Source organism: Camelus dromedarius, chromosome Y (genome assembly GCF_036321535.1).
Source record: "Camelus dromedarius isolate mCamDro1 chromosome Y, mCamDro1.pat, whole genome shotgun sequence".
In the NCBI taxonomy this organism is placed as follows: domain Eukaryota; kingdom Metazoa; phylum Chordata; class Mammalia; order Artiodactyla; family Camelidae; genus Camelus; species Camelus dromedarius.
Genome location: NC_087473.1, coordinates 19,439,652 through 19,451,998, shown reverse-complemented (window position 1 = coordinate 19,451,998; position 12,347 = coordinate 19,439,652). Strand labels below are relative to the sequence as shown.

The window sequence follows — 12,347 nt, the reverse complement described above, 5'->3', positions numbered from 1 at the left end:
CCCAGAACCCTATCTGTCTGTGTCTGTTTGTCTGTCTATCCATCCATTTTTTTATCTGTCTGTCTATCTATCTATCTATCTATCCATCCATCCATCTAATCTATCCATACATTCATGTATTTATCCATCTAATCAAGCTATCAGTCTGTCTATCCATCCATGTATTTATCTATGTATCTACATATCTATCTATCCATCTGTCCACCCCATCTAACCATCCATCCATCTATCCATCCATCTAATCTATCTATCCATCCATTCTATGTATCCATCCATCATCCATGTATCTATCCATCTGCCCATCTTATCTATCTACCATCTATCTAGTACCTATCTTTCTTTCTCAGTATCATGTCTAGTATCTACATACCTACCTATCTATCCATCTATGTACCTAAAGTAGAACATAAAAGTATTCAACACTCTTTTAGAAAAAACAGATGAATGATGAATGAATGAATGAATGAGTGCGTAAGTCATGTTTGTGAAAGGCTCTAGCACTCCATCTGGGAACACAACTCTCTGGAATCTTTTCTTGTCTTTTTCTTCTAAAGCAAAGACAAGCAACCCTGGAGAGGCAGATTCGCTGAACACGGCGTTCTCCACGTGCAGCGAGGGCCAGGTTGGTGAGATGGGGAGCCAGTGACAAGTGGACATGCGGAGGAGAACGCACATCTGACGTGACAAGCAGGGGGTACTGTTCATGGCGCGGCTCCCATAAGATGGGCCACATGTCCGATGGGGCCACTCCAAGTGTCTGGGGACAGCGTCAAGACGGCAGTGTCCTCTGATTCCAGGCTGTGCCTGGGACACTTAGGGGAACTTTCCACCTGCCCAGGGCTGCCAGGGGAATGGCACGTCCACAACACTGATGCCCACATGTCCAGAAGACCCATCTCCAGAAATAGACTGGGCAGCGTCCGTGCACTCACACCCACGCAGAAGCAGCAGATGTTAAAAGCAAGAAACAGCTTCAGCATCTCTGTTTAGAGGCGGTTTTGTTTATAGAGTTTAGCGCCTTAGCCGAGCAAAGCACCATGCCTGAGAGGCAGGAGACAGAAGGAGAATCCGATCCCGATTTTCTTGAGTACCCCAAAAGTGAGATGCGTCTTCCTTCACATTTTATAAGTGGCCGTTAAATAAACACTCCGTTCCAGAAAAGGGAGCCCTCCTACACTGCTGGTGGGAATGTAATTTGGTGCAGTCACCATGGAGAACAGTACGGAGGTTCCTTAGAAAATTAAAAATAGAGTTACCATACGATCCAGCAATCCCACTCCTGGGCATGTATCCAGGGAAAAATATAATTCAAAAAGACACCTGCACCCCAATGTCCACAGCAGCACTATTTACAACACTCAAGACCTGGAAACAACCTAAATGTCCATCGACAGATGATTGGATAAAGAAGATGTGGTGTATTTATACAGTGGAATACTAGTCTGCCATAAAAAAGAATAAAATGCCATTTGCAGCAACATGGATGGCCCTGGAGATGATCATACTAAGTGAAGTAAGTCAGAAAGAGAAAGACAAGTATTATATGATATCACTTCTATGTGGTATTGAAAAAAATGACACAAATGAACTTACTTACAGAACAGAGACAGAAAACAAACTTATGGTTACCAAAGGGGAGGGGGAGGGATAAATCAGGAGTCTGCGATTAGCAGACACACAGCACTGTATATAACACAGACACACAACAAGGCTCTACTGCACAGCACAGGGGACTCTATCCAATACCTTGCGATAACCTCTAATAAAAAAGAATCTGGTGCTGTGCACCTGAAACTAACACAGTATTCTGAATTAACTATAGTTAAGTAAATACATTTTTTTAAAAAAACAGTCCAGAAGCATGGCTGATTACTAACTGTCTAATAGCTCTCCTTCCATGTTAGAACCAGAAAACAATTTATAAAGCATCTGTAGCCACGTGGGAACACCACCCTGGAAGAGCTGCTGGCAGTGATGCCAACGCAAGGATATGCTAGGAGCCAAAATGCAGTATGGAGCCTCGGTGGGATTTTGACAATTGAGAGAATGGGGGGTTAGCTGACCGGCAGTCACTGGTCTTGAAATTCAGGGCACCGTCCGACAGGAAACACATGTAGACCTTTTAACAGCCTTCCAAATGCCTTCTCTGTCCAGGATGGAACTTGAGAACCCAATAGCCATTCTCAGTGTGAGGATTGAGCCGTCCTTGCCTGGCTGGGGGGTGAAGGAGGGTGGGTTCTGGTGCCCATGCAAGGATCCACGAAGCTGTTTGAGATGTTCATAGGCACTGAGGACTATGACTTTTCTGTAACACTGACTGAGGTGTTGGTATCTTAACACAACTCAACTTTATTCGTGCTCAGTTCTCAAGATGCAGGGCCGAGCTCCTTCCAAAAGCTGCAGGGGAAGGTCCTTCCTGCCTCTTCCAGCTTCTAGGGGCTCCAGGCCTCCCTGGGATGGTGGCCACCTCTCTTTTATCTTGTCCTCCATGGTCACATGACCTCCTCCTCGTCTGTAATCAAATCTGTACCTGTCTCTGGTCAGTAAAGTTGTGATTACCCTGGATCAGCCAAGACGAGGTTCTCATCTTTAGATCTTCATGAGACCAGCAATGATTCCCTTCCCAAATAGGAACACACCCACAGGTTCCAGGTGTCAGGATGCGGACACAGCTTTCGGGGAGTCACCATTCAGCCCACTGCAGAGGGAGCTGGACGTCACCAGGACCGCCCCACCCACCCCTCTCCTGTTCCCAGGGCACAGAGGGCGGCCTCCACGCTGCTGGAGAAGAAGGTGTCTGCACCTGAAGTCCCTGAGGGTCCATGAGGGAACAACTGGTTGGGGAAGGACCGGATGGACCGTCAGGGGCACCCACATCCAGGGCAGCGTTGGCATTCGACATGAGGATTAGTGTTAGTGTCGCGGTATGAGGTGGCACCCCGGGCATGCAGACGTCTCCAAGAGGGCAACACGCACGTTTAACAGACAATGAGAGGAAAGGTGGGGAGACCCAGAGAGAGGCCAAAGGTGGCCACTGAATGGTACTGGGGGGCGAGGAAGCCAATCTTCAATCAAGGTTCTAAAAATGGGGGCTATGTCTAGACCCCCACACCCTGTGCAGATGACTCCTATGATTGGCTTAGTCCCGGCCCCTGTCCCTGTCCTGTCCTACAGACCCCATGGTGAGGTGTTCCTGACCTGTCCTACAGGACCCATGGTGAGGTGTTCCTGACCTGTCCTACAGGACCCCTGGGAGGGTGTCCAGGCCCCCTCACTTACCACACATCCTACAGAATTCCTAAAGCTCTGGTGAGGGTCTGTCCGTGAGTCACAGGGTGAGAACCTGACAGATGATCTGAAGGCTGCGGGGGCAGCTGTGAACCGACCCCTCTGAAGATGGTCGAGTGGAGCACCGATTGCCCACGTGAGCCTGGATCAGCTGACTGTGGGGGGCTCCCACCTCCCTCCGTCCAGGACCCACAAGTCAAAGCTGTGTGTCCGTCATAAAGCGTGAGCGAGAGGACCGAGGACACAGGACCCCTCCAGACACCAGTGCCCTCAGTCCCAGGCGCCCTGAATGTCTCTGTCTTACCGGGAACGTTTCTGCCCCCCGCCGTGTACCTGGGCCTCTGTGCTGAGCAAGGAACACCGCACACGTGGGTGGCAGGATTTAATTACCGTTGGCACCTGGAACAAACGGACACTTTGGGGATCACAAGGTTTACGGCTGAGGACCACCGTAAATGTCTCTTTTGCTCCTTGATGGCCTGCACACAGCAGGGCAGCGGACGGGAGATGCTGGGGGGGCAGAGCCCTGAGTGGGGCGGGGAGGAGGGGCCGAGAACGATGGAGACACGCAGCCCGGTGCAGACAGACCTGCGAGTGCGGGACTGAACGCGGTCCCGCGGCGTGGCTGCTACCCCGACAAGGCGTCCTGGGTCACGTCAGCGGTGCCGGTCAACTGGCAACTCCTGGCCCACAGCTGTCGCTGCAGCTTTCGGTCATACGTGATCGCCAGAGACCTGGTCTCTTTCTCGTTGTAAAGGTAGCGGCCGCCGACACCTTCCAGCGCAGGGGAGACCGCCGCGTAGACGGAAGTCCAGGATCCTTCCTCTGGGGTCTGCGGGGAGAGGGAGATGAGAGTGGGGCGTCAGCCTTCAGAGCAGAGCACGCGAGGGGCCCTCGCCCACACGGCAGCTGTCAGGTGACACAGAACGAGCATCATCTGGGTGGACAAGTGCGTGTGGGAGGCTGGTGGCCAGCCTGGTCCAGACAGCCTAGTCCGGCCAACCTGGTCCAGACAATCCGGTCCAGCCAACCTGGTCCAACCAACCTGGTCCAGACAGCCTGGTCCAGCCAACCTGGTTGGGCCAGAGCCCCGGAGCTGTTGCAAAGCGTGCCCCGTCTCCCCCTCTTCTCTCCTTCTCTCCGTCTCCGTCTCCATGTGTGTCTCTCTCCGCTGCATTCTGCTCCTCAGTCGAGCAGGACCTGCCCCCAGGCCCCAGCCTCCCTGCTCCTTCCAGGCCCCTAATCCCCCGCAGGTGGAGGGCGCAGGGTGTCACAGTGGAGGGGACCTCCTGCTGTCCTGGGAGAAGTGACTGAAGGGTGAGTCCTGACGGGGCCACCCTGGGTCCCTGCAGAGATGACAGTTTCCCAACACACAAGAGGCAGTTTTATAAAACTGAGATGGAGTTGAATCACAAGATCACAGGTGTGCGAGACGTGCAGCTCAGTGACTCAGTTCCACACACACGTTTTTCTCAGATCAGCTTGCCTTACAGGTTATCACAAGAGCCAGGGACCCGTTCTAACTTCAGCGGCGTCTAAGACGCTCTTGTTTGCATTTACAGTTCACGCTGCCCCTCCTGGGCAAGCGAACCCTTAAACGAGCTCCTGGAACGAGCCTGTTCGTAGTCAGCCCAGCTCCACGCCGAGGATTCACGGGTACGTGCCCAGAACGCCCCGCCACTGTCTCGTCCCTGCAGGGAGGCACCCCCACCCAAAATGCCCCGTGTGGTCCACCCCGCTGGGGTTTCCCGAGGACATACCCAGCCGTCTCCGCAGAGGCTGCTTCTCTGGGGCCCCCCAGTGGGCTCTATCCGAGGGTTCCGGTTCCCCCACACGCTGAAAATCCTCTTGTCTGGGTAACAGTCCTGGGGCTGGGCGGGTCTCACCGGGACACGTGGACGGCTGTCTCAGAGGGGCGTGGCTGTGGCGTGCGGGACAAAGGACACAGGGCTGTGCCCGAGACTCAGCTCCCGCCCGGGAGACGGGATGCAATGGAATTGTCCCTGACGGTGGTGTTTCTGTAGGAGAGTTACCCCCAGACACAAACGTTCACATGCACACGTGCAAATACACCCCCCCACACACACACACCACCCCAGGGTGGCCCTGACCAGACAGAGCTTTATGCTGACACAGAAAAGGGACAGGTTAAAAAAAAAAAAAAAAAGAGCTGTCTCTTTGCTCCAGTGTATCTTATGCAGAACGAACCAGATCCACCCACCCTCCTGTATCACGTCCTTAAGCACACGATCGATGCTGGGTTATAAAAAGCAGCCTCCGATCACTGGCGGAACGTTTCCAAGCCTTTGGCGGATCAGGAACACGGAGGAAACGAGATTTCACGGGGAGTGTTTTAATTCCCAAATGTTTTGACAGCTCATGAAATACATGGTTTTGTTCATTTATTCTCCCTCACAGCTGATGTCCCTGTCCGAACCAGCACCCAGCGGGGCGATGACACGTGACACCTGCGTGAAGGTAGGATGTTGTGAGAAATGCTGAGATGCACACGTGGGTGTATGAGCATGCACACACACGCATGCATGCACACAATGCACATACGCTCACGCATGCACACACATGCACACGAGCTCTCACACACATGCACACATCCGACTTTAACTCTGAGGCATTCATCTGTGTCCTCTGGAGGAAGGGGACGTGCCAAAGCATTGGTGGGGGGAGGTCCCAGGACCTGGGTTCAAATTTCTGCATCACCTCTTGTGAACCAGAGACCTTGCCCAAGCCCTGCTCCCTCCATGAGCCTCTGCGTCCCCACCTGCAAAACGGGAAGGGCAGTAATCGCTTATCGGGAGCAGTGAATACAGCCGGGAAACAGAAACACGACTGCGCACGATAAACAGCAAGCACGCGAGGGCGACGGTGAGTCCGACGGGCCAGGCGCTGTGCCAGGCACCCACACGCCGGCTTACAGCCCCACACCCGAGGCTCAGAGAGGTCTAGTCACTTGCCCACGGCTCACAGCCGGTAGGTGCAGAAGTCCTCACCCCAGGACCTCAGAATGGGGCTGTGTCTGGAGACGGGGTCTTTAAGGAGGTGATCGAGGTAAAACGGGGTCACTAGGGTGGGTCCTGATCCCAGAGAACTGGGGTCCTTATAAGAAGAGGGGATGAGGACCCAGACACACAGAGAGGGACACTCACGGGAGGACACAGGGAGGAGACGGCCGTCCACACACCAAGGAGAGAGGGCTCAGGAGACCCCAGCCCTGCAGACACCCTGAGCTCAGATCCCAGCCTCCAGGACCAGGAGACGTGAAGGTCTGTGGTGTCTGTTGCAGCCGCCTGAGCCGATTCGGCGTCCAAATGATCCCTCTCTTCCAACAAGAAACATACCGGGGAAGGGCTCCGGGTGACAGCGGCTCTTCTGGGGAGGGACCCGCTCCCGGCACACAGACAGCCTCTCACCGGAAAGCCCCATCCCAAATCGCCTCCACTCCCCGTGGGTTCTGACGCTCATTCCAGCTGCACCAGGAAAACCGCTCGGCCGGACGGCAAGCGGAGCGTCCCCGTTCCCAGGGGCGTTCCTGTCGACTGAGTCCTCCCCCAGGGCCAAGCGATCGGGTGGGCGTCTGGCCCTGAGGCCCAGGTTCTGCCAAGTAGACCCAAGATCAGCGACGCCCACGGCAGGTGGGAGATGCTTCTTCAGCACATGCCCAGTGAAGGCATGTCCTGCCGTGGACAGAATGTGTGTGACCCCGAATTCATATGCTGAAGCCTCAAGGACTAGGAGGCAGGGGCTTCGGGAGGTGAAGAGGGAGACACGAGGTCATGAGGGTGGGGCCCCCGAGGTGGGTTAGTGCCCTTATGAGGGGAGGAAGACACACCAGAGCAGTGTCTCCATCGGGTGAGGACACAGCAAACATGCAGCTGACCATAAACCAGCTGCCCCTCCCACGCACACCTGCCGCCCCCCACGTACACCTGCATCCCCTCCCACGCACACCTGCCGTCCCCCCCACGTACACCTGCCACCCTCCCGCGTACACTTTCCGCAGTTCCCAGCAGGATCTGATCATCTGCCCCCTTCAGCCGTCCTGGGCAGGCGCTGTTTGGCAGCGTGTCCCCAGAAAGATGAAGTGTGTTCCCCAGGCGCCGTGTGAGGGAGAGCGGCGTCACTTCTGAGCAGATGACGAGGCCCCGTAAGCGATGCTTCCTCTGGTTCACACGACATACCCCATTTTATCTGCAGCTTAAAAAAATGATCTCTGAGACTTGTAAGAGACGTGTCAAATGTGAAGCCACACGGGTCGGGTTTTGTCAGACGTGGTGGGATCCGAGAACAGGTGCCCGCGGTGGTTGGGGGTGGGGGGAGCCTGGCTGAGGGCTCGACAGGTTTGTAGTTTAAAGTTTTCCCCGCGTGAGGCCATTCTTGAGTCTCGGGGGCTGTCGGAGCCCGAAGCTACACACCCTGTTTCAATCCAGTTCAGGACAACAAACGTTTATTAAATGCTCACCAACATGTGGTTGGCTCCCAAGGCAAAGAAAGGCAATTTTGGAAAGACGCCCCGCCGTCCTGGAGCGGACGACCAGCAGGGCAGGGAAAGGGGACAGAGGATGGGATTAAAAGTGTGCTGAACAGAGCTGCAGGCGGTGTACGTGCGGCCGGAGGAGAGGAAAAACGCATGCTTCATAATTGCATAATTATAGAGGGCCTTCCAGTCTTGGAAACGCTTTGACATCGACGATGCCAGCCATGGGCACAACACTCAGGAGAGAGCATTACCCAGAATTAACAAATTACGAAAACCGAGGGGCACAGCAGAGGGAGGGGAGGGGCTGCGCTGAGTGGCCAGATCTCGGTCCTTCCAGAGACCCCAACCCTCTCCATCCTCCTCCTCTGTCTGCCTCCAGGTGACAGACGTGCCCCCTGTGCGCGTGGCCCCGCGTATCAACTCCCTCCCCGCCGGCATCTCCGAAACCCCACCCTCTGTCTGCTCCTCGGAGCTGCAGACACACAGTCGTGGCAGCCCGGCTGGCGTCCGGGAGGAGAGACCCAGCTCTCACACCTCAGGGGTGACCGTCCTGAAGTCCCCGCCTGCCCGTCCCCCACTCTTCCGACAGGCACCACCACGCTCTCCAATTTCCCTGCATCAGAAACCCCAAAGGCTCCCCGAGTCTTTCTTCTTTTGTCTTTCATGGTCAACCAGCCAAGACCTGGTGATTTTATCTCTGGCATCGTTTGCAGAACAATCTCTGAGTCTCCCTCACCGCCATGTGCGACCCCATCACTGCAACAGCCCGGCACCAGACCTCGGGGCCCCCCGTGGCCTCCTGTCCATCGGATGCTCTGCAGGTTGGATGCATCTGATCCTAAAACCTCGTCGCTGACGTCCTGGGACGCGGTCCAGCCCCAGCGTCTGGGACACGCGTCGCACGTGACCGATGGTAAGCTTGTGCTCGTCTGCGTCCGCAGTGGGGCCGGGGCCGGTTGTCCTTGGGACAACTGAGACGGAAGCAGCTCAGGTACTGCAGGGCTCCAGGGTGCACACGGGGACTCAGCTGAAATAGGGGCACGGAGGGTGTAACCAGCCTCCCCTTGAGCCACTATCTGCATCACACTGAAGGTCCCAGTCTCGCTCAGGTCCTGGGAGCTTGGCCCAGCCTTCAACCCTCCCGCAAAGGCTGCACCCTCCCCGAAGCCTCCTTCACACCCCGCTCAACGTCTGCACCCCACGTCTCCTGCCCCCGACAATGGGTAGCTCGTTGCCACCAGACTTCTCCATCGAGCGCTCGTGAAAACGGCTGAGAAGCCAACCGATGGCTCACCGCTGGCGTTCTTGTCGCCCTGGTGCAATCGTGGGGCGTGCCCGCACAACGCCCCCCTAACCGCCTTCACAGCTGTGTGCCCGGAGCACGTGTGAGACGCCTGCAGTCCCAGAGGACGTCACGCCCAGACTCCCTGCTCCGTGCCTCCGGGCGAACCCCAGCTGCCGGGATTTCTTGTCCACGATGCGCCGGAGAGGTGGGCTGGGCCAACCTGCCCACGAAGGCAGCATCTGAAGCCCACGAGCTCGCCAAAGACGTGAGATGGCGGTCTTGAGAGTTGAGGTCCGAGGAAAGAGCTGGGGGCCTGAGTTTCCTCTGGCTGCTCCCACAGGTCACCAGGAACGTGGTGGCTGAGAACAGCGCAGCGCCGTTAGCGTCTTCAAGGTCTAGGAGGTCAGACACGTACCATGAACCCGGGCTCCCATCCAGGCGTGCGCAGGGCTGTGTCCCTCCTGCAAACTCCAGGTGGAGGGTCCGATTCCTGGTCTCTTCTCAACTCTCAGAGGCCACTGCATTCCGTGGCTCGCGGTCCCCTCCTCCACCTTCAAAGTCAGGAACCCCACCAGCTCTGCTCCGACTGCCATCTCTCCGACTCGGGCTGTGACCCTCCCACCTGTCTGACGAGGACCCCTGGGAGGACGTTGGGCTCCCCTAGACCAGCGAGGACCTCCGACAAGAGGCTGAATTCCAAGCGGGGGGAGTCATGGGTGCCGGGTCCCCACAACATGATGGAAAGTCAACTGGGGCTGTCGGCATTTTTTAAGACGCTCTGACACCGTGTTTGGAAGCGGGATGTGTGGTCCCTGACCACGGAGCAGCTCTGGATTCAAAAGCATCCTGGGACGTGCCTCCTGGAATGGATTAATTAGTCCTCTCACCCTCTCAGCCCATCCACCCAAATGCCATGTCTTGCTTGCGTGGATTTAGATGCGTGGTGAACAGAACCCGCCACAGCTGGTCCTGCATTATGACAAGGGCCCGCTCCGCACTGCAGATGCGCTCATTTTACTCGGAGGCCTGATAAAGGCATTTTCAAAGGGGCCTGGGTTGCTGGGGAGAAGCCCCGACCAGGGGACCAGACGCGCTCAGCATGGAGAACTGCGCTTTTTCCTGGGACACGCTGATCTGGAGGCCGCGGGGGAAGGAGCCGGGGTGGCGTCCCAGCGCCACGGCCCGATGGCCCGGGAGATGCGGGTTTTCTGTAACAGAGCTGCATTCGGAAGGGCACTCACGTCACCGGAGGCCGTCCCTGACGCCACTGCACCCATGTGCGGAAAGGTCTGGATTTATTTGTAGAAAGAACCAATTAAGCTCTGATCTTTATAAACGTTAACACCCTCCTGATTTCTTTTCCCCTCAAGGTCGTAACTGGTTTGCCCAGGTGACCGGCTCTGCATTTGGAACCAAGTTCACGGTGGCGGACAAGGCGTAGGTCAGAAGCTTCGGACGGACGTGACAGAATGGCACCAAGGGACGCATGGACACCAGGTCTCTGGTTTGTTATAAAAGAACAGAACTCAGAAACAGCCAGATGGAAGACGTGCCCGGGCAAGACTTGGGCAGGGGCACGAGTCCTCCCACGCCCCGTCCAGGCTGCCACTGTCCCGGGACCGCCACGCGTTCACCAACCGGGAAATCCTTTGAAGCGCCCCCTCCCTTTTCTTTTTGTTTTTTAAGGAGGCTTCCTCACATAGGCACGGTTGGTTACATCACTGGCGCCGGCGTTGGGTTCAGACCCCAGCCCCTCTGCCCGTCCTCGGAGGCTAGGGTGGGGCTGAAATTTCCAACCCTTTAATTGATTATTTTTTAATTCATATACATATTTTTTTATTGAGTTATAGTCAGTTTACAATGTTGTGTCAATTTCTGGTGTACAGCACAGTGCTTCAGTCATACATGAATATATTCATTTTCATATTCTTTTTCACCGTGAGCTACCACAAGATCTTGTGTATATTTATTTATACATATAAACATACGTATATGTTTATCTATTCTGTATATACCTGTCAGTATTTACAAATCTTGCACTCCCAGTCTGTCCCTTCCCATCCCTCTCCCACCTGGCAACTACAAGTTTGTATTCTATGTCTGTGAGTCTGTTTCTGTTTTATATTTAAGTTCATTTGTCTTCTTCTTCTTTTTTTTTTTTTTAAGACTCCACATATAAGCGATCTCATATGGTATTTCTCCTTCTCTTTCTGGCTTACTTCACTTAGAATGACATTCTCCAGATTCATCCATGTCCCTGCAAATGGCATTATTTCATTCTTTTTCATGGCTGAATAGTATTCCATTGTATGACTATACCACAGTTTACCCAGTCATCTGTCGATGGACATTTAGGCTGTTTCCATGTCTTGGCCATTGTAAATAGTGCTGCTATGAACATTGGGGAGCAGGTGTCTTTCTAAATTAGGGTTCCTGCTGGATATATGCCCCGTAGTGGGATTGCTGGCTCATATGGCAAGCCCATTTTTAGTCTTTTGAGGAATCTCCATATTGTTTTCCACAGTGTCTGCACCAAACTGCATTGCCACCAACAGTGAAATTTCCAACGCTTTAAATCTCTGCTTGGTTCCCCTGGCAACCAGTCCCCCATCCTGAGGTGAGGGCCAGAGGTCACCTCATTCACATAACAAGAGACACCTTTCTGGCTCTCATCACTCAGTAAATTCCAAGGGTTTCAGGAGCTCTGTGCCCGAAACAGGGACAAAGACCAAATACGTATATTTCTCTTTAGAAACCACCATATCACAAGCGTCCAGAAAGACGTGTGCAAAACAAGAGAGGACTTACATTCAGTCAGGAAACAGCCCCGTCTGAAACCTCCATGCTCCCTCCATGATGTTAAAATGCCCCCCTCCCAGGGATAGATTAGGAGTTCAGGATTTGCAGACACTAACTACTATATATAAAGTAAATAAACAAGGTCCCACCGTACAGCACAGGGAACTGCATTCAATATCTTGTAACGAGCTGTAATGGGAAAGAATCTGAGAATACATACATACATACACATGTATGTATATGTGTAACTGAATTGCTTGGCTGTTCGCCTGACACTAACATTGTAAATCAACCACACTTCAATAAAGAATAAGAATTATTAAAAAAAAAAATGCCTTTCCCAAATTCATTTCCGTTAGGGTGATGACACCAGGTCTGAGGGGAGGCCAACAACTGAAATGTACGAAAAAAAAAAAAAAAAAAAAACAAGCAAACACGTCCTTAGAAAGAGACACCCGGGTCGTCAATCCTGTCTTGCTA

The 12,347-nt window shown here is 54.1% G+C and overlaps 1 protein-coding gene across 6 annotated transcripts in view; it reads right to left on the bottom strand.

The window, feature by feature from the left end:
* The window catches only part of DHRSX (dehydrogenase/reductase X-linked), a 206,415-nt gene that overhangs the window by 77,682 nt on the left and 116,386 nt on the right, over positions 1–12,347 (bottom strand). For 5 of the 6 annotated variants that reach the window (XR_010379602.1, XR_010379598.1, XR_010379600.1 and 2 more), the window contains exon 7: positions 3,877–4,120. Coding sequence is in view for 1 of the 6 variants with exons in the window: in XM_064483573.1 (XP_064339643.1) it covers positions 3,917–4,120 (204 nt within the window). In the remaining 5 variants the exon portion in view is untranslated. Of the gene's footprint in view, positions 1–3,657; positions 4,121–12,347 lie in introns of those variants that run through there. The other variant, XM_064483573.1, reaches the window with a different exon arrangement.